Below are 20,889 nucleotides of genomic sequence, written 5' to 3'. Positions count from 1 at the left end.
CCAGGAAGCAGGGCGTGGGGGAGTGGGTCTCTGGGGTGCCCGGGGGGGAGTGCTGGGCTGTGAGGGGGCGGAGATGATCTTTGTGTGTTGGGGCACTAGGGAGTGGAAGTTCTGTGTGGGGTGCTGGACAGTTATGGTAAGGTTGTGGGCAGGGGGGCACAGAGAACAGGGAATCGGGGGGTGTTCCGGTGTTGGGCGGGTTGGCGGGGGGATGTGTGGTGCGGCCTGGTCCCACCCCTGAGGGGAAGAGGCATGCTGGCTTCATAGGACCGGGTGGGCCATTGTGGGTCTGGCAACTGCCGGTTTGTAAATAGTGCCCTCGCACTGGGCTGGGTGAAGAGGTGATACCCCTGCCATGCCATGCCCCTAGCCGGCCCCTCGCTCTGGGGACCGACCCTCCCCTGCCCCGCGCCATGCTCCATTGCCTCCATGGGGGCCCACAGATATGTTTGGCTCCAGGCCCACAAAAGGTTAATCCAGCCCTGGCTGCTGTAGCTTTTTAAGTGCAGAGACTCCAGGGGTAGGCAACCTATGGCACACGTGCCGAAGGCGGCACGCAAGCTGATTTTCAGTGGCACTCACACTGCCCGGGTCCTGGCCACCGGTCTGGGGGGCTCTGCATTTTAATTTAATTTTAAATGAAGCTTCTTAAACATTTAAAAAACCTTATTTACTTTACATACAACAATAGTTTAGTTATATATTATAGACATAGAAAGAAACCTTCTAGAAATGTTAAAATGTATTAGTGGCATGCAAAACCTTAAATTAGAGTGAATAAATGAAGACTCGGCACACCACTTCTGAAAGGTTGCCGACCCCTGAGCTAATCTGTCCTCCTGTGTCTGTCTCTCTCCTACCTGCACTGCAGGGCTTCTGCCTCAGACCTTCCCCGCCCCTCCTGTTACAGATATAAAAAAGCAGAAAACATACTAGCTGCATAAGGAGGCCTGATCTCTATCTGAGACAGGAGAGCTCCTGGGACTTAACAGTGTTACCAATTTTCATGACTTTATCGTGAGTCTCATGATAGTCGGTGTTTGTCTTAAAGCTTCAGCTCCTGGAGTAAGTTTCTAGCCCTCATGGCTGGAGAGAAACACTTGACAATGGGAGCCATAAAGGCCCACAAACCAGAAAACAAATAAAAAGAAACCAACATTTAGTATTTTTTAAAATCTCATGATCTTTAATCCAATCTCATGATTTTTGCAATGCTTGGGATTGGCAATAGTGGGACTGTAATGCCCCTTCCCCACCCCAACCCCAACCCCAGGCAGCCAAGCTTCTTGCCTTGAAGAGGAAATTCAACAGAGCTTAAATTTAGAAACAGGAACAACTCAAATTACCTGCCACCCCCTTACCTTCTGTCCCCGGAGCTCCTCTTCCTGCTCTGTATCCGGCCCTAACCACGACCACTGCAGTGCGCTAAAGGGGTTACAGATATCCTGCTTCGTGGAACTGAGGAAGCTAGAAGAGAAGGAAATGGTGAGGGGGCATGAAAGGAGCCAGAGGGAGGGTAGGGAGAGGTCTGATACCAGAGCATGGTGGCCCCAACACCATCTCTGAAGCCACCTGAGGTATGGGGTTTGTGTTAGGGAAACACAGGGGGCTTTGCTCTCTGGCCCCATCTGTTCTTCCCAAGTCCTGCTTCCCCCCACTGTCCTGTGGTTACATGGGTGACTTTGTTCTCCATCCCCATCCCTCCTGTTTCCTGCAAACCTGCACCATCCCAGGAATACCCAAGGGGGACTTTGCTCTCCTAGCCATGTCTGTCCCTCCTTTCTCCCGTGACTTGCAACCCCCACATTCCATGGCTGTAGAATCACAAAACACAAGGGCTGCAGGTGAGAAAGATAGATCCAGAGAATGAGGAAGGATGGTAACAGAGGAAGCAGGTCCAGGAAGAGGGGAGCCCCCCCCCCCGCCCACCGCAGTGTATAACTGAACCTGTCCCTCTTCCTAGCTCTGCTGCCCCTGTACCATTCCTCCCCTTTCTCGGGATCCATCTATATCACCTGTGGCCCTTTCTGTATTTTGTGATTCTGCAGCCATGGAGTGTGTCTTACATAGAGTCCACCTCTTGCTCCAGAATGTGAACGTTCATTTATAAAAATAAGGGCCAGATTCTCTGGCCCACAAAGTTCATTTTGCACTGTGTAAAGCAGTGCATGATGAACTTAAACAGGCCACAGAGTCCCACAGGGCAATTTTCCCTACACCCAGAGAATCTGCCAATGGAAAGCTGACGGAGGCAGTGAAGATGGGGGAGGGGACATTTTGGTGACAGATTAATACATGTGGAGAGTGGGAGAGGAAATGGTAGAGCCAACAGTAGAAGTTAGAGTAACTGCTGCAAGGCAGCCATGGATCAGGGAGCCACAACTGGTTCCAATGGCCACTTCCCTGCACTACGGTCAAGCACGGGGGAGAATAGGACCCTACATATTTTTCTAGCTCTTACACTCAGGGTAGGTCTGCACTAGATATGCTACTGCAGCACAGCTACAGAGCAACAGCTGCCTCACTGTAGTGTAGACATTTACTACAGCGATGTAGTTCTTTCACAGGCGTAGTTAATCCACCTCTCTAAGGCCAGGCCTAAACTACAGACCTATGTAGGTATAACTATGTCGCTCACAGGTGTGGAAAATCCACACCCCTGAGCAATGTAATTATACCAACTTTAACCCTGGTGTAGACAGCACTATATTGACGGGAGAGCTTCTCCCGCCGACATAGCTACGTCTTCTCAGGGAGGAGTTTTAACTATGCCAATAGGAGAGCTCTCTTCCGTCGGCCTAGGAGAGTCTTCACTTAAGTGCTACAGCAGTGTTTTAAGTGCAGACCTGCCCTGAGAGACAGTAGCTAGAATTCTTCCATCAACATAGCAGTGTCCACACTGGGTCTTAGGTCATCTTAATTACATCGCCCAGGGTGTGAAATTTATCAACTTTTTACTCAGACCATAGTCCTTTGGGTTTTCTTTCCATGATTTTCAGTTAACACCTATTTAATTTAAATGCTGTAAACACTTGGGAGAAAAACTCTCTTTACTACTATTTCTACTCCTCCCCTTCTTCCCTGCTCCACATTTCTGAGAATCCCAATGAGTCCTCCAGGGAACACCAGACTTGACAGTCATAAGATTTCTAAGGTAAAAAACAAAAACAAACTAACTAACCAAAAAACCCTTTAAAAAGAGCTTTCCAGGCTGTCTGTATCCATCACAAAGAAGCAATTAAGGCCAGATTTTTGCTCTGCCTTTGCAGGCCCTCTAGCCTCCCCTCTGCCCATTCAAGTTCAAAGTTTTCCCTGTCTTCTCAGAGAGGAAGGGAAAGAGGAGATGCAACCCCTATCTGGGGCAAAGGCCTCAACTGCCACCTGGGTGCAGGAACCCCAAAGTGCCTTTCCAGGCACAGAAAGGCCAACTGCTGCTGTGCTGCTGAAAATCCTCCAGCACCCCTCACTCCCACAACTTCGACAGGCAGCAGCTACATGTGATCATACAGAAACCTGCAGCCCCAGGAGAACTGGAAATCTAGGGACAGTGTAAAATACACTGAATTTGATATCAAACTCCAGGGAGAACACACTGGCTGGATTCTTCATTGTCATATTGAATTCACCTGACTCTGTGATAGAATTTCCACCTAGCTGTGCTGGAGCACAGCAGACACCAGGGGCATTGACCAAGTACATAGTCCCAGGCATGGAGCAACAAGACTTGGAAAATAAACCACTATTAATAGTTCATTTGGGTTTTTCTGCATTAGGATCCCTTTACCTGGACGATATTTCCAGCTCACAGTTCACGGAGGGAAGGAACAATCCAAGAGGATGGATCCATTCAGCGTCATGGCAAACAGCATCCTTGCTATCTTCTCTGTGATGCAGCTCGGTGAGTCCCTGGCTGGGCAGGGTGTGGTGCAGCAGCTTGGGTATTTTTCATCTCTTTACGATCTCCTGATTTCTTGCTTCAAACTAAACAAGTTTTGCCCTTTTTCAAAATGGCTGCCATCTCCGATTTACTGACAATGGGACTGAATCCACAAGCCTAAGATGGCCTTATTAGGAAAAAGTGAGGCAACCGCTATGCAGCTACATGTGATAATACAGAAATCTGCAGCCCCAGGAGAACTGGAAATCTAGGGACAGCGTAAAATACATTGAATTCGATATCAAACTCCAGGGAGAACACACTGGCTGGATCACCACACCAGGGAAGATGGCCCCTCTTAGGGTGTGTCTTCCCTGCACAAGTAACTCAGATGATCAGCACCCATGTTTGAGCACCTGGGTTAACCTAGCCTGGGTGTGAGCAGCCATACTTCAAAACCATAACCTGTATGACTGTGACCTCACTGCCACTGCATTTACCCGTGTGTGTCTCTAGGACTCCTGGGGGCACATCCCAGGGTTCTTTATGCTGCAGTAAGCTGAGCTGTTCCATAATTCTTTCCCAGTGAATTGTGGGAGGACATGGGGCGGTGGGGGAGAGGGGAGGATTGTGGAAAGGCACTGGAGGTCTATAAATACTTGAGTGATTTAGCCTGTCTCCTCCTTGCAAAGCGGGTGGCTTACTTGGGCACTAGCCAGTACTCCTAGCCAGGCCAATTAGCCCATGCTGAAAACACCACTAAACTCAAGTGAGAGGGTTTTGTGAGTGGACAGAAGGGGGGTTAGAAGCAGCACCTGGGTGAGAGCCTGGGTTAACTCTGCAGTGAAGATTTAATTAACCACTGAAGATCCATTAGATGGAAACAACCTTCAGTCTCCACTGAGCTGCGCTGGAGTCAGACTGGTGACCATCTCTGTAACCCATTGGCAATGCCCTGAGGCATCCATCCCTCCATTAATGCTAGCGTAGAGGGGGTCCCATAGGAAGACAAATATTACATCCAAGAACATGGAGGTTTAACGTCAAACAGTAGGAGATGCTGGAACTAATGCTAGCTATGGAACCTAGCCCGTGTCTGCATATGTGTTCTGAGACAGTCTTTCATAACATGATCACAGAGTATTTTTTCCACATGGATTTTTTAGCAGGACTTGAACCCTTGGCTTTTCAGAGTCACAGCACAGATCTCCTTGTGCTAAAGGAAAGTCAAGGAAAGTGTGGGCAGAGCCGGCTCCAGGCACCAGCCTACCAAGCATGTGCTTGGGGCGGCAACTGGAAGGGGGCGGCACTCACCAGGGGAGAGCGGAACCGCAGCGGGCTCGCTGCCCTCCCCCGGCACTTCGGCTGGCCGGGGAGAGCGGGGCCACGGCCGGGCTCTCCGCCCTCCTCCTGGCGCTCCGGCCGGTTGGGGAGAGCAGGGCCGCGGGCGGGATCTCCGCCCTCCTCCCGGCGCTCTGGCCAGTCGGGGAGAGTGGGGCCCCGGCCGGGCTCTCCATCCTCCCCCCGGCGCTCCGGCCGCCGGGGAGAGCGGAGCCGCGGCCGGGCTCGCCGCCCTCCCCCCAGCACTCCAGCCGGTCGGGGAGAGTGGGGCTCCAGCTGGGCTCGCCGCCCTTCCCCCGGCGCTCCGGCCGGTCGGGGAGAGCGGGGCCCTGGCCGGGCTTGCCGCCCTCCCCCCGGCGCTCTGGCTGCCGGGGAGAGCAGAGCCGCTGCGGGCTCGCCGCCCTCCCCCGGTGCTCCGGCCGGCCAGGGAGAGCGGGGCCGCGGCCGGGCTCTCCGCCCTCCTCCCGGCGCTCCGACCGGTCGGGGAGAGCGGGGCCCCGGCCGGGCTCTCCACCCTCCTCCCGGTGCTCCGAGGGGCGGCGGGAGGCTTTTTTGCCTGGGGCGGCAAAAAAGCCAGAGCCGGCCCTGAGTGTGGGCCCCTTACTGAATGAGGGAGGCAACCTAGTGACAGAGGATGTGGAAAAAGCTAATGTACTCAATGCTTTTTTTGCCTCTGTCTTCACAAACAAGGTCAGCTCCCAGACTGCTGGACTGGGCAGCACAGTATAGGGAGGAGGTGACCAGCCCTCCGTGGAGAAAGAAGAGGTTCGGAACTATTTAGAAAAACTGGATGAGCACAAATCCATGGGGCCGGATGCGCTGCATCCGAGGGTGCTAAAGGAGTTGGCGGATGTGATTGCGGAGCCATTGGCCATCATCTTTGAAAACTCATGGCGATCGGGGAAGGTCCCAGATGACTGGAAAAAGGCTAATGTAGTGCCCATCTTTAAAAAAGGGAAGAAGGAGAATCCAGGGAATTACAGACCAGTCAGCCTCACCTCAGTCCCTGGAAAAATCATGGAGCAGGTCCTCAAGGAATCCATTTTGAAGCACTTGTAGGAGAGGAAGGTGATCAGGAACAGTCAACATAGATTCACCAACGGCAATTCATGGTTGCCTTCTATGATGAGATAACTGGCTCTGTGGATATGGGGAAAGCGGTGAACGTAAAGTGCTATATCTTGACTTTAGCAAAGCTCTTGATACGGTCTCCCACAGTATTCTTGCCAGCAAGTTAAAGAAGTATGGATTGGATGAATGGACTATAAGGTGGATAGAAAGCTGGCTAGATCGTTGGGCTCAATGAGTAGTGATCAATGGCTCGATGTCTAGTTGGCAGCCGGTATCAAGTGGAGGCCCCATGGGTTGGTCCTGGGCTCAGTTTCATTCAACAACTTCACTGATGATCTGGATGATGAGATGGATTGCACCCTCAGCAAGTTCGCGGATGACACTAAGTTTGGGGGAGAGGTAGATACACTGTAGGGTAGGGATAGGGTCCAGAGTGACTTAGACAAATTGGAGAATTGAGCCAAAAGAAATCTGATGAGGTTCAACAAGGACAAGTGCAGAGTTCTGCACTTAGGATGGAAGAATCCCATGCACCGCTACAGGCTGGGGACTGACTTGCTAAGCGGCAGTTCTGCAGAAAAGGACCTGGGGATTACAGTGGACGAGAAGCTGGATCTGAGTCAACAGTGTGCCCTTGTTGCCAAAAATGCTAACAGCATATTGGGCTGCATTAGTAGGAGCATTGCCAGCAGATCGAGGGAAGTGATTATTCCCCTCTATTCGGCACTGGTGAGGCCACATCTGGAGTATTGCATCCAGTTTTGGGCCCCCACTACAGAAGGGATGTGGACAAATTGGAGAGAGTCCAGCAGAGGGCAACGAAAATGATTAGGGGGCTGGGGCATGGCTTATGAGGAGAGGCTGAGGGATCTGGGCTTATTTAATCTGCAGAAGAGAAGAGTGGAGGGGATTTAATAGTAGCCTTCAATTACCTGAAGGGGGGTTCCAAAGAGGATGGAGCTAGGCTGGTCTCAGTGGTGGCAGATGACAGAACAAGAATCAGTGGTCTCAAGTTGCAGTGGGGGAGGTCTAGGTTGGATATTAGGAAAAACTATTATACTAGGAGGCTGGTGAAGCACTGGAATGGGTTACTTAGGGAGGTGGTAGAATCTCCATCTTAGAGGATTTTAAGGCCAAGTTTGACAAAGCCCTGGCTGGGATGATTTAGTTGGGGATGGTCCTGCTTTGAGAAGGGGGTTGAACTAGATGACCTCCTGAGGTCTCTTCCAACCCTAATTTTCTATGATTCTTTATGTGGACCAACTACTACAGGGTGGTGTGACACCCACTTTGCCAGTGAACCACCCAGATATTCCGCAGCTAGCTCTAGGAGGGGAGTATGGTCTAGTGTTTACAGACAGGCTGGCCAGACATATAGGTGTATGACAGATTTTTTTATTATTATTATTTAAAGAAAGGCAGTTTTGCAGGATGGTTGATATTTGGGTCTCCTATGTTAGAGGCCTGGGTTCTATTCTCAATTCTGCTAGAAATTACCTTATCTATAAAGTGGGTGGGATAATAATTGCCTCTCCCATAGTGTAGAGGTATGAGGCCTTGGTGTCCCCTAGACTGCAGAGTATTTTTGTACGAAGGGTCTGTCTGCTCGGGGTACAGGCTGCAGGCTGGCTCAAGGAGGTAGGACAGATTCCTAAATGTAGGACTGTCCTGCAAAATTTTAGATGAGTGCAAACCTATATAGTCAGTGATCAGCTCTCTGCCATCAAGAGTAGGAGAGGCAAGGGGGCTCTGCCCCCAAGCAGCCAAACGGGAGACCTCCTGCACTTGTGTGTGTATGTTTCAGTTTGAATATTGAACCTGAAATGACAACATACAAATTGGGGCTGGGCAACTTCCCTATAAAAATCAGAATGCAGGTGCAAACCAGTGTGGTTTATTATTTTTTAAAAAATCGTAATTTTTAAGCCAATCTCATGATTTGCGGGGGAAGGGAGTCTGAGTTTGGAGTTTTGAATGCATGGTGTTGGCAATGCTGCAGCAGGGAGACTTTGCACTGACTGAAGTGATAAGATGTCATGATATTGGGGCAGGGGTGCCAAGACCAGTCGTGGTCCTGTGGGTCAGGGCTCCCAATAACCTGCAAATCTGTGGAATTGTTTGTAAGGGACCTGACCTTTGGGCACTATCACATCGAATACAGCACCGATCCCAACCACTCACCACAAAGTGCAGGAGGGAAAATACTGCCCCCTGCAGCACCCCACCCCAATCCCTGTGATGTTTCCTATGAAGGGATTTGCTGTGACAGACTCAGTTTTCCAATTGTTGTGATTTGATTGGAGCTCTTACCATATGTGGTGTTTTTCTTAAAACCCCAGCTCCAGGAATGGAGAACGATTGCACAAGACTCTCAGCTTTCAATTAGAAAAAAAGAGTTTTTGCCTCTCCAGTTTAGAGAAAAGCTTGAAATCCTGACCCGAGTGTGGCCTGAAAACACCAAAACAGAAAACAAAGAAAAAGAACCGGCCACTGATTTATTTATTTTTTAAAATCTCATGATTTTTATTCTCATGATTTTTGGTGGCCTGACTCGTGATTTTTGATGGCCATACTGCAGCCTTCTGGAGACACAGGCCCAGGGAGAAGTTTGTATATATGTTTAAAACAGAACAGAATCTCTGTCAGCTAGGGAAAGAGAGAGAAGGCAATGTAGGGAGGGTGTGCAGGAATGGAAAAAAATGGGACTGAAAGAAGAGAGAGCCACAGGAGACAGAAATGAAGGGAGAAAATCCAAGCGGGAGAATGGAGAGTAAGGTCAGCAGGAGTGGAAAGAAAGGTCAGAGAGAAAGACAAAGACAGAGATGGCTGTAACTCCAGAGTGGGACAGAAAGTGTCAGAGACAGAGATAGAGACAAACACAAGTATACTAGGATTTAGGCAACACCCACTTAGGCTTTCAGCTCCCCAGCCATCTCCTCTCTTGGACAAAGACCCGTGTCTCTCTCCCTCCTGACTGGGGTATTCCCAGGCTGTACAGTTCCCTACCTACACTGTGAATTCCCTAGTAAGGACTGCCTACAAGGATAATGTCTGCACTGTGCTTTCTCTCCAGAGGATATGAACAGGGTAATTGCTAGCAGTTAGAAGTTACCACACAGATCTTTCTAAGCCAATACATTTATTCCTAAGGCAAAAGCAATACAGAGAAAACATGCTAAAAACAAAAAAAGTATTTAGCAGTGATCATCCCACCTCTAACAAGGGCTCTGGTAGAAGTCCGTCCTTCAAACCCCACACAGGGTTTTCCCTGTGGTTACAAGTTCATAACTGTCCCAGAGTCAGACCCAGAACAACCATGAATAGGTCAGTCTCTTCTTTATACACCTTGGGCCTTTCATCTTGAGATTCCAGGGGCAGATGATCAGCAAACAATGGTCCCCTTCTCAGGGCACAGCTTCATAAGGCTGGGTTTTCACATTCACCTCCCCCTGGAGAGTCCCCAGACAAACCACTTGACACTGTTCGTCCCCAAAAGTCCATTCTTGTCTGGCACATTGTTCAATTGAAGTTCATAACAGTTCCCAGGGTTCACATCACAGCTCACCCCTAGAGAGGTTACATACATCCCAGCCCACAATAATACATAACCTTTGCATTTAATTCAATGTATTTAAACTTAATCCAGATATATGTACACTTAATTCAGTAAGGTTTTTCATGGATATTGCAGGAAAATGCCACATCTGTCACCGTTTGTTAGATAGATAGATAGATAGATAGATAGATTTTATGGACGAGAGTTGAGGTGGTTGGAATGAGGAGACTAGAGATTTTGGGAAGACTGCAAGAAGAAAAAGAGCAAGTAAAAATGGGGTAGACTCCCAGGAAAGAGTGTGGGGGATTAGGAGGTTTGGGGTCCATTTTGATGGAGAGGGGGTATTAATTTTGCCACTGTAATGACTGTTCCTTCCCCCCATTATTTTGGGGGGGTCTCTTTCAGGACTGATCCCCATTATGGCTGAGGGAGAGACAACAGTGTTTGGTGCTGTTGGGGAACAGGTGATCCTGCCCTGTATTGACAAATCCCACAGTGATGGGGTGACCTGGAAATACAATGACCTAGTTGTGATCCAGCATCAGACGCGCCTCTTGAGAGGTAGAATTCCAAATTCACCACACCCTTGTCCCTCATACAGGGCTAGAGAATCCCCTCCTGGGGAGCAGCTTTCACCCACAGCCTTTTTACTCTCCCCAAAGGCAAAACTCCATTGGTCAGTCGATCTGAATTAAATAAGCAGGAGATGTCCAAGGGGAACTTCTCCCTGATACTGTCACAGCTGGAGCACTCTGATGCTGGCAAGTACGTCTGTGTAGTCGGTTCCAGAACTTTCAAGGTCCAGTTGCAGGTGTTTGAAGGTGAGTGATCTGGGACAGCGAGATGAGAGTGCAAGGAGCTTTGAGACAACACTTTGCTGAGGTCCTTGTCCTTTGTCCATCTCCTCTGGCTTGAGCTATCGCAGATCCCTTTCCTCCAGCTAACCCTACCTCCTCAGATTGCCCTTCTGCTGAGATCCCCATGCTCACCTTCAGTCCCAGCCCCTCCCCTGGAGGAAGCTGGTGGAGGACAGGACTCACTGGATGGGCTCTCTCTCTCTTCACAGTTACAGGCTCTCCTAGTGGCTACCTCCTGCAGGGTGACAATCTCACGCTGAGCATACAAGGTTCCTCAAGTGCCAGCGTCACCTGGTCCAACAACCGCAAGGACAAAGTGACAGCCACTCAGTCAAGAGAATTGAAGAATGGTGGACTCAGTCTGCAGATACACAACCTCCAGGCTGAGGACAGTGGAACCTGGAGGTTCCACATCACATCCCTGTCTGCTAAGCTGGACATACCCTATAAGGTGCTTGTGATAGGTAAGAAAAGCATGGATCTGTCTCAGATCTTTGCAGATGCCTAGAAAATGCAGAAGATGGTGGATAAATCTAAACAGATCCCATCTCCTCCTCACACACAAGCCCAGGGAAAGGTCACAGTTCATTACTTGGTTTCCTAGTTCCCAGTGTCCTGAGCAATGCAGCACCAGGGCCTTCCTCTCAGGATCCCCAGGCTCACAGACCCCTCAGCACTGGAGGTTGGCTCCTGAGCTCCTGTTCCTTGGCTCAGTCTCACCCTGTTCCCCCTTGTTCTCCTAAACAGTCCCCCTCCCCCAGGGATTTGTGCATCTCAGACTCATGCAGATGATTCTCATTTCCTTGTCCTAGTTGTAGCTTTGCTTAGCTGGATGGATTTAGCCCTTTGAATCTCTCCCAAGAACCCAACCCTTCTGGCCTCCTGAACTGTTGTGGCTCTTCTCTGAACTCCTCCAGAACTGAGCACAATAACCCAGATGGGGTCTCCCTAGAGCTAGACAGAGGGATGGACTATCTCCTCCCTGCTCCATGGTGAAGTTGCAAAATTGATGATGAGACTATTGCTCCCCACACTTCCGTATGTTCTCCTCTTTCTGCTCTGAATTCAGGTTTTCATAATTTGAACCAGGAGACGCTCTACAAAGCTGTTAATTCTACTGTGTCCTTCTCCTACTCTCTGAGCACTCACCTGCTGCAGATAAGAGAGCTGGAGTATGTCAGGGGAGGCTTGGAGTGGAAAGAGATGATAAGCAGCAAGTACCTGGAGAAGTTTAACTTCAATGTCACCTCTAAAGAGCTGCTCTTGTCTAAGCAAATGGCCAACATGCAGGTTACATGGAAACCCAGCAATCATCTGGAAGTGAAACTGCCCAGAGTCCAGTTCAAGGATGCTGGATGGTATCAGTGCCAGTTCACAGTCAGCCGTGGCCGTGTGGAGAAGGCCATCCACCTGGTGGTGATGACAGGTGAGAGGAAGTTGTGGCCCCTATGGACACTACAGAGGAAGTGGGGCAGGAGTATGGGAGGTCCCCCCAAAAAGGTGCCTACCATCTGGAGACCCCTGAGACTCTATCTCAGACCCTATGGAAAGGATGTTTCCATCCCCTCATTTGCATGTCCCCCTCTTGTTCTCTTTGCAGTCTCTGCTGACCCTGTTGGGCCGCTCTCCAAATGGGCTAACGTGACCCTGCTCTGCAAGCTCTCGGCTCCTATCCCACCTAATGCCCAGCTGTTCTGGGAGCATGTGAATGGGACTGAGAAGAAATTAAATATGTCAGGACCCAGTGAGGTGAAGGTGAAGACCAAGACTGTGGGGCTGTGGAGATGCAGCCTTAAGGTGGAGAATAACATGATGACCAGCATTGACTACACTGTAGGTAGGGAGACCACCACCACTTCCTCCATTCAAAGGCCCATGCTGTCTCTCTCTCTGTGTCTCTCTCTATGTCCGTCTCTCCAATTCTCTCACTTCTCTCTCCACAGTGAAGGCTGCTGAATGGAATAGCTATGTGCTGATCTGGGCAGGAGTTGGAGCCGGCATAGTGCTGCTTCTCCTTGCAAGCCTATGTACTTTCATCTGTACTGCCCGGCAGCGGAGGAGGGTGAGTTCCCAAGTCCCAGCAGACAGCAAAGGAGGAAAGTCCCTCCATTGCAGTCAGGATGAGTCTCTGAGGTTTCCCCCCTTCAGAGGAGCAAGTGGGAGGGAACTAGGAACCACCACCCCTGGGGAAGGGACTCTTAAAATAGCCATATCCCAGTTAAATCTCTGAGGAGTGAGGCAGATAAAATCTGTACAGTCATGGCAGGCAGAGGGTTTGAAACCACCAGCCACTTTGGAGGGTAGAACTTTAAACACAGAAATGTGGGTTCATGCCACACTCCTTTCTCTCCTGGCAGCGACGGGCTGAAAAGATGGCACGAGCCAGGCGAGACTTGATTGAAAGGAGAACATGTCAGTGTCAACGGTAAGTACAAATCCAGGCCCCTCTGACTAGGGAGAGATGCTGGCCTCAAGAGAATGGGACTGGCTGCTAGCTCAGGGATGGGGGAATAGGACATGGGGCCTTTCACTTCAGGCTGTGTCTAGACTGTAGTTCCCTCAGTTGCAATTAACTCATGTTAGTTATCTCAGTTGTGGTAAACACAAATCAGTGCAGCCTCACAGTATTCACACTCATGTTTAGTGGCTTTACGGTTACACCCCAAATCTACACTAGCACTGCATTGGCTTGTGTTAGCAGCAATTTCTTCTGGGCATTCATCCCAGAATTCCTAGTGTTGTTCCAAACTGCAGTATGTTATGAGTGATTGCCCATAGCCTTCTGGGAGGCCTCACAGGTGCCCAGAGGGATTGTGGGAGGAGAAGACAAATTCCCAGAATCCTTATAACAATGTCCAAGTAAACCAACACATGCTGCTTCGCTTGCTGTCTGCTTTCATGAGAACAAGAGTTGCTCACTGAGTGAAGAGCTGGCATGTCCTAGGATTTGATGATTATATGCTCTGAGGCAGCAGAAGCAGCTGTGGAGAGACAGTGGCAGCTGTGCAGTCATTACTAGCAGAGAGCCATGTTGTGTGTTGATCCCCGTAGATATATCTGAATATACCTAATATACCTGAACTGCCCAGGAGATGGCGTGTACTAGTGAGTGGTGTAGAGTCTCTGGACAAAGCACTCAGTGTCCACAAGCTATTTTGGGCCAAACCCATAAGCAGAGAGTGGTGGGGGCTGCATCATTGTTCTCCAGTCCTGGAATGACCAATGGTGGCCGTAGAACGTCCGGTCGAGGAAGGCCATGTTTCTGAAAGCCCAGGGAAATGCCTCCTTATGCACAATGACTGCTCTGTGAGGAAGATGATTGCTATTATGGTTGCACCTTTCACATTTGCAAAAGCAGCAGTGAGCTTTCTAGGCCTGCCTGGATTGCCAAGATTGAACTGCTTGCTTCAGTCTTTAGGTGGCCAGAAACAAGACCTCTTGAACTCCATAATAGGAAAACTGTTGCCAACACCATAAGAGATGCTGTCATATGCTGGATTTACATGCAGAGTTCACTAGTGAACTTTAAGGGTTTTATTTGCCTTCTTATCACTTGTCATTAAATATTACTAAGTTCCTAGTAAATGTTTTTTTAGGTGGGAGTGAGGGCTGAGTGGAAGAAACATAGTGGTGATTATGTGCTGGGTGACAGAAACGTAGCTCTGCTTTCATCTGTTTTTATGTGAGTGCAGGTAGCACAGTTATTTATGATTCAAAAGTAGCCCTTAGAAATAGACAAAACAGTACAACTACATCCGAAAACAGAACAAGCTGTGCAAAACATGAAGCAATACAGTCACTCTGTAACTCCCTTAAGAGCTCAGGATTTGGAAATGAAGTGCATTAAGTCACACAAATGCCTAATCAACGTTGTATAAATATTGCACTTCCCCCCAGCTATGTAAAGTATTCTGTGTTCTATGCCTTCCAGTCTGGCCAGAGGTCAGGAGACTGGCATGCTCAGTGGGGTCACTGCATAGAGTAGGGGGCATTTCACCTCTACAATACCAGAGCTCATGCTGTTTAATTTCTTTTTCTTGCAGTCAGCTGAAGAATGACTATTCCAATGCTTGAGGCAGAAGGGTGAATGAAGTCTCTGCCAGTGATAAGCCATCTGGCAGCCCACCTTGCTTGCTTGGATCCAACTCACCTTTCCTTCCTCCAGTGCGATGCTTTGTTCTTTCATCTTTCTCCCAGCCTCATTGCCAAGAAGGGATCTTATCAGGGTGTGGATGGGATACAGTGAGCAGGACAAGCACCCAGTCCACAGTGATGGCTCAGCCCCAACTCCATCAGGGAATGTACTGAATGTAAGGTATACACAGATGTATTTTGTGCATATGCTTGATTTGACCTCCTGGATTTTATCTCAGATGTTTCCTGTATCTGCTCCAAATTCAATAAATCACTTTAGAGTTTTCATTGCAAAATCTGACTTTATTTGCCTGATGCACCAAACATCTCCCTCTAATATAACCCCTACTACTGGCCTTCCCAAACACCCCCTGCCTGCCCTCTCCCCACAACCCACCTCCCCTGCTGCCAGAAGCCCTCCCTGATTCCTGCATCCTGTGATCCCCTTCCTCCCCTCCCCCCTCCCTGCCCCCGCCACCACCTTCCCCAATCCAGCCCTCCAGCCAGTGACAAGGAATGCTGGAGACTTTCCCTTAACTTGGTATTTCCATGCTTCCAAGGATTTGGGGTGGGTCCTGAGGTAGCCTTATTGTCACTAACCAGAGGTTTTGTTTGTTAATTTACTGGTTTTTACAGAAGATTGGTTACCAGGTTGAGTAGCTCCCTGGGGAGAGGGATTAAACAGGAGCTGCACAGTGGAAGCTGCCCCTGGTTGTGCTGACCCTTCTGAGAGGGTCTATGTCTCCAGAACATGTATGTCTCCACTGAAGGGATAGTGGCCATAATCATGCCAAGTAAACCTGCTGTATTTAGCAGTGACCATAATCTGTGATCTGGAAAGAACCTCCAGGAAGGTGTCTATGTCACCCTTACTTCCTGAAACACCCGCCAGCCTCAGCCACACTTCTGGAAACTGGATACGCCCATGAGTGGCTGCAGCAGCAGCATGGTCTGTGCTTGCACTCCAGTAGCAGGGCTGCCCCTCCTGGGTCCAAGTGATGCATACTCTTCCACCTTCTGACCAGCCGGTGTGTGATACCAGCCCTCAGAACGTGTGACAAAGGCCCAAAATAATCCAATTTTCTTTCAGCCTCCCCAGCTGTTTGTGTGGACGCAGTATAACATTTATTCTTGTGAGAGGCCTTAGCCACACACACAAACACAACACCTTGCTGCAGGCATCCTTTCCCTGGATTGCCAGCACACCGTGTGAGCAAAGCTCTGCCATCTGGTGGAGGAGGGGGTGTTGGGGTGAAAAGGATGGGCATCAGCATTTGGAGGAGAGTTGATTTGCAGGGAGGGCATGTGGATGGAGGGTTCCTATGGGGCACATTGACCCGCCCCCCAACAGCCAAGGCGGGATAGCTCAATAGGGGGAGGGATAGCTCAGTGGTTTGAGCATTGGCCTGCTAAACCCAGGGTTGTGAGTTCAATCCTTGAGGGGGCCATTTGGGGATTTAGTTGGGGATTAATCCTGCTTTGAGCAGGGGGTTGGACTAGATGATCTCCTGAGGTCCCTTCCAACCCTAATAATCTATGATTCTATGACAACGATGGTGTCCAAGTATGGTCACATTTATTACACTGACCCCATTTGATATACTAGCATAAAATACAATGGTTATTGCAAGGTGCCCTGAACCTCCTCCTCTACTGAGAGCTTTCTGTAACCCATGCAATTGCATTACAGTGCTTTGTCCCCCTACAATGGCTAGAACAGGAGTCTGCTTCTGCCTGTGAGTTAGCTAAAGCACTCCATTAGCTCAAGCAGCTGAGGTTAGTGTGCAGATGACTTGACTTAGAGGTGTTCTTCCACAGGTCCTAGCCACTAGACGAGGCCAAAGAAAGACACACTGTGGGTTACATACGCCTGCTGGGCTGGGAAGCTCATGCTGAGCGTCGGCGGTCCCCAGCGCTTCACAGCTCCCCTATGGCTCTGGGGTGATTGAGCCCAAGGTCTTTGTAGCTTAACAAAAACACACAAAAAACCCACAAGCCTCAACTGTCTGAGCTAAAGGACCAGCTTGGTTAGGTCAGGGGCAGTAGCAAACACATAAACCTCTACATATGGTCTCATCACTGGAGAGGCTCAAAGAAACACCCCATGTTAGTGTGGCTGACACCCTGCTGCTGGCCAGTGGAGCTGGTCCCGAGTGTCAGAGAGCCACAGTGTTTAAAATGTCCATGTGCACCTGTGGAGCTTGACTCCCAGGCTTCTGGAGCTAAAAGTGTTCGCTGCCAGCATTTGAGCTAAGGGAAGAAGCCTTCTACGAGGGAACTTATAAATCACTGTCTGTGGCCTCACCCCTGCAGGAGCACAGAGTCCCACTGTTACATGGGTTACAGCTGCACCTCTGACAGAATTATAATGAGAAACACACTAAACCCTCTGCCATTGTTTTGACATAGCTCCTAAGTGTGCACCAGTATACCTGTCTCCTAGCATGCAATCAGAAACACTGCGTCACCAGAACTCTTCTGTGACACTCCACACAGTAACCTGGAAAAACTTAATAACTAGTCTAGCTCTCTACAGCACTCATCTGACCCCCATTGTGATAGCGTCCGAGCCCCTCACAATGCATTTGTCTTCACAACTCCCCTGTGAGGTAAGTGCTGCTATTAGCACCATTTTACACATGGAGGAAAATTTTCAAAAGTGCCTGAGAGGCACAAGGGAGAATTAGCTGCCACTCTATGTGCCCAAGTCCTAAAGTTAGCTCCTCAAACCACTACTCTGTTGCTGCGTAATCCCCCTACACTCCCTAGATGCTTACGTTTCCACTGTCAAAGTCCCCTAGGTGCCTAAATTTCTGCCAGCAGACATGCACAGTCACCTCAGTCCTGACACCAAGCGGCTCAGCACCTAACTGAGCTCTCTAAGCCCTAGCAGGATTCCCCAGCCTACTCACCCTGATGTGGAGCAGGGACTTAAAACACGTATCCTCTCCCGCTCAGGTGAATGCCCCCACCACTGGACTCTAGGGTATGCTAGGGCGGAACTCTCTCAAGTTGAAGCTGTTCCACTGTGTACAAAATATTTAACAAGGCATAGAAACAGGGTCTGAAACTTGGGACTTCTACATTCTAGGGGCTTGCCCTAAGCACTGGGCTGGAGCTGGGGTGGTAGTGATTTTTTCACACTCCTTCCTGATATAGCTATGGCAGCAAAATTTTGGAGTGCAGCACAAGCCTCGGTCATTTAGAGTATGTCTACACTGCACAAAAAGATCCATGGCAGTGAGTCTCAGAGCCCAGGTCAATTGACTCAGGCTTCACTGTGGGGCTAAATGTAGCAGTGTAGCCATTCAGGCTAGGGTTCAAGCCTGGCCTCTGAAACCTGGCAAGGGGGAAGGTCTCAGAGCCCAGGCTCCAGCCCGAGCCTGAATGACCACACTACAATTTTTAGCCCCAAAGCACAAGCCCCGTGAGCCCAAGTCAGTTGGCCCAAGCTGCGAGACTCACTGCCATGGGTCTTTTTTTTTTTTTTGCAGTTTAGATGTACCCTTAGTCAGTTTGGAAAATTTTGCCCTGGAAAAGTCAGTCTCTCTCTCTGGCAACATCAATATTTGAGTATTTTATATAAAGTGGAGCAGCTACACAAGGCTAGATTTCTACCCCAGCACACCCTCAACCCAAAAATTAGACCACTTTCCTCAGAGCCCCAGGCTCAAGTGCTTGCTCCACAGTAGGTAGAAAGGGAATTTGAACCCACGTTGCTTACACGCTGGGGGAAGGCACCTAACCATTGGGCTCCTGACACTACATCTCCTCCTTCTTAAAAAATGGTGGACCTGGTTTAGGCCTCTGTGACGGAATGCACCCCTGTATTCACACCCTACACTCTATTGTAATAATCTTTGTACAAAATATGCTTGTGCGGTATCACTGAAAACTAATAACTCGCTGGTCAATAATATTATAGTGAAATGTGTGTAGCAATATTATATTTAAAGTTATGAACATAAGCTGAAATCATGACTGAAGTGTGTTTACCAGACAAGTCTGCAGAGTGGGTAAACCTGTTTCTCAAAGACAATGGACAAAGCTGATGCCTGTAATCAGGTGTTATCAAAGCTGATGGGCAATCACTTGTCAAGTGGTCATTCTTTAGCAAGGAAGGAGGGAGGCAGGAACAAACAGATCTGCATTTTAGCAAATAACAGCGTGGAACTTCTTTCACCACCAGACTCCTTGACTCCAACTTCACAGAAGGAATGAACTTTATCTAGAGGTAACGCTCAAGAAAATGCATTTCAAAAGGTGACTGAACTATAAAAGTCATGTGCAAAAACACCCCAAAGTGATCCCTGCCTATCTATCTCTCTTTCCCCCAAAAGAGGACAAAAGAAACAACCTATGGAATTTGGGAACAAATCCTGGCCTGAGCAATGTACTGAAAACATGTGGTAAGGGATTTCACTTTGAACCAAGTCTAGTCTGTTAAGTTCAGAACGCATTTTATTTTTATTTCTCTTGTAACCATTTCTGACTTTAATGCCCCATTACTTGTACTCACTTAAAATCTATCTCTCTGTAGTTAAATAAAATTGTTTTGTTCTTTAATTAGAACCAATCCAGTGTTGTGAATTGATTGGGTAACTCCTGTGACAGGTTGGATCACAGAAACCCCGTTGGAGCTGCCAACTGATGTGCCAAGACTACTTCTGCCCCTGCTTTCCTGCCAGCCTGGGACTCCAGCACCCTGTCTTGTTGAGCCAGACATGCCAGTCTGCTCCAACCAGGGGCGGCTCTATGTATTTTGCCGCTCCAAGCATGGCAGTCAGGTGGCTTTCAGCGGCGTGCCTGCAGGAGGTCCGCTGGTAACGCGGATTTGGCGGCATGCCTGCGGGAGGTCCGCCGGTCGCGCGGCTTCGGCGTACCCGCCGCCGAATTGCTGCCGAATTGCCGCCAAAGCCGCGGGACCGGCGGACCTCCTGCAGGGATGCCGCCAAAACCTCCCTCACTGCCGCCCCCACAGCAACCGGCAGGCCGCCCCCCGCGGCTTGCCGCCCCAGGCACGCGCTTGGTGCGCTGGTGCCTGGAGCCGCCCCTGGCTCCAACACAGACCCAGGGTCTGAACCATGTGCCCCAAAGCTGCAGACTTAACTGAAAGCAACTTACAGAAGTGTTCCCATCTTTAACACTCAGATGCCCAACTCCCAATGGAGTGAATTACCAATAAAATAAAATAAAAAACGCAAATCTATGTCTAAGAAAACTGAACAGAGACATAAACCTCACCCAGTAAGCTTCCTTTTACAGACTAGTCTCCTTCTAGTCTGGGTCCAGCAATCACTCACACCCCCTGTAGTTACTGTCCTTTGTTCCAGTTTCTTTCAGGTATTTTTGGGGGTGGAGAGGCTATCTCTTTAGCCAGCTGAAGACAAAATGGAGGGGTCTCCCAGGGGTTTAAATAGACCTTCTCTTGTGGGTGGAGACCCCCTCCTCTCTCCTATGCAAAGTCCAGCTCCAAGATGGAGTCTTGAAGTCACGTGGGCAAGCCACATGTCCATGCATGACTGAGTTTCTTACCAGCCAAGCCACATTCCTGGGAAAGCTCTGATGTGAATTGGTGTCTTCAAGTTCATTGTTGGCTTAAGTGGTTCTTGACTGGGCACTTAATTTGCACATTCCTTTCTCAAGAAGCTGACCAAATGCTTTACTAAGGCTATTAAGCAAGTATACAGCCAATATTCCTAACTTAAAGTACAAAAATAATACATGCATACAAATAGGAGGAATGTATTCAGTAGATCATAACCTTTACATAGATATGTTACATGGCACATGTAGCATAAAACATATTCCCGTTATATCATATATACATTCATAAGCATATGGGTGCTTGGGGCGGCCAATGGGAAGGGGCAGCACATCCGGGTCTTCGGCGGCAATTCAGCAATTTGGTGGCGGGTCCCTCAGTCCCTCTTGGAGGAAAGGACCAGCCGCCGAATTGCCACCGAAGAATGAAGCTGCCGCCAAAGTGCCGCCGATCGCGGCTTTTTTTTTTTTTCTTCGCCGCTTGGGGCGGCAAAAAAGCTGGAGCCGCC

General features: G+C 49.3%; 1 protein-coding gene across 1 annotated transcript in view; it reads left to right on the top strand.

The window, feature by feature from the left end:
- The window catches only part of CD4 (CD4 molecule), a 28,660-nt gene extending 13,591 nt beyond the window's left edge, over positions 1-15,069 (top strand). The window contains exons 2-10 of the mRNA XM_024210996.2: positions 3,774-3,898; positions 10,251-10,406; positions 10,508-10,666; positions 10,912-11,166; positions 11,772-12,128; positions 12,303-12,539; positions 12,646-12,764; positions 13,060-13,127; positions 14,746-15,069. Coding sequence (XP_024066764.1) covers positions 3,838-3,898; positions 10,251-10,406; positions 10,508-10,666; positions 10,912-11,166; positions 11,772-12,128; positions 12,303-12,539; positions 12,646-12,764; positions 13,060-13,127; positions 14,746-14,776 — 1,443 coding nt within the window. The 5' untranslated portion in view covers positions 3,774-3,837 and the 3' untranslated portion in view covers positions 14,777-15,069. The remainder of the gene's footprint in view (positions 1-3,773; positions 3,899-10,250; positions 10,407-10,507; positions 10,667-10,911; positions 11,167-11,771; positions 12,129-12,302; positions 12,540-12,645; positions 12,765-13,059; positions 13,128-14,745) is intronic.
- Positions 15,070-20,889: the final 5,820 nt, after the last annotated feature.

This window comes from Terrapene carolina, unplaced genomic scaffold, assembly GCF_002925995.2.
Source record: "Terrapene carolina triunguis isolate 2854851 unplaced genomic scaffold, T_m_triunguis-2.0 Scaffold740, whole genome shotgun sequence".
Classification (NCBI taxonomy): Eukaryota; Metazoa; Chordata; order Testudines; family Emydidae; genus Terrapene; species Terrapene triunguis.
This window is presented reverse-complemented; position numbering and strand designations above follow the sequence as displayed.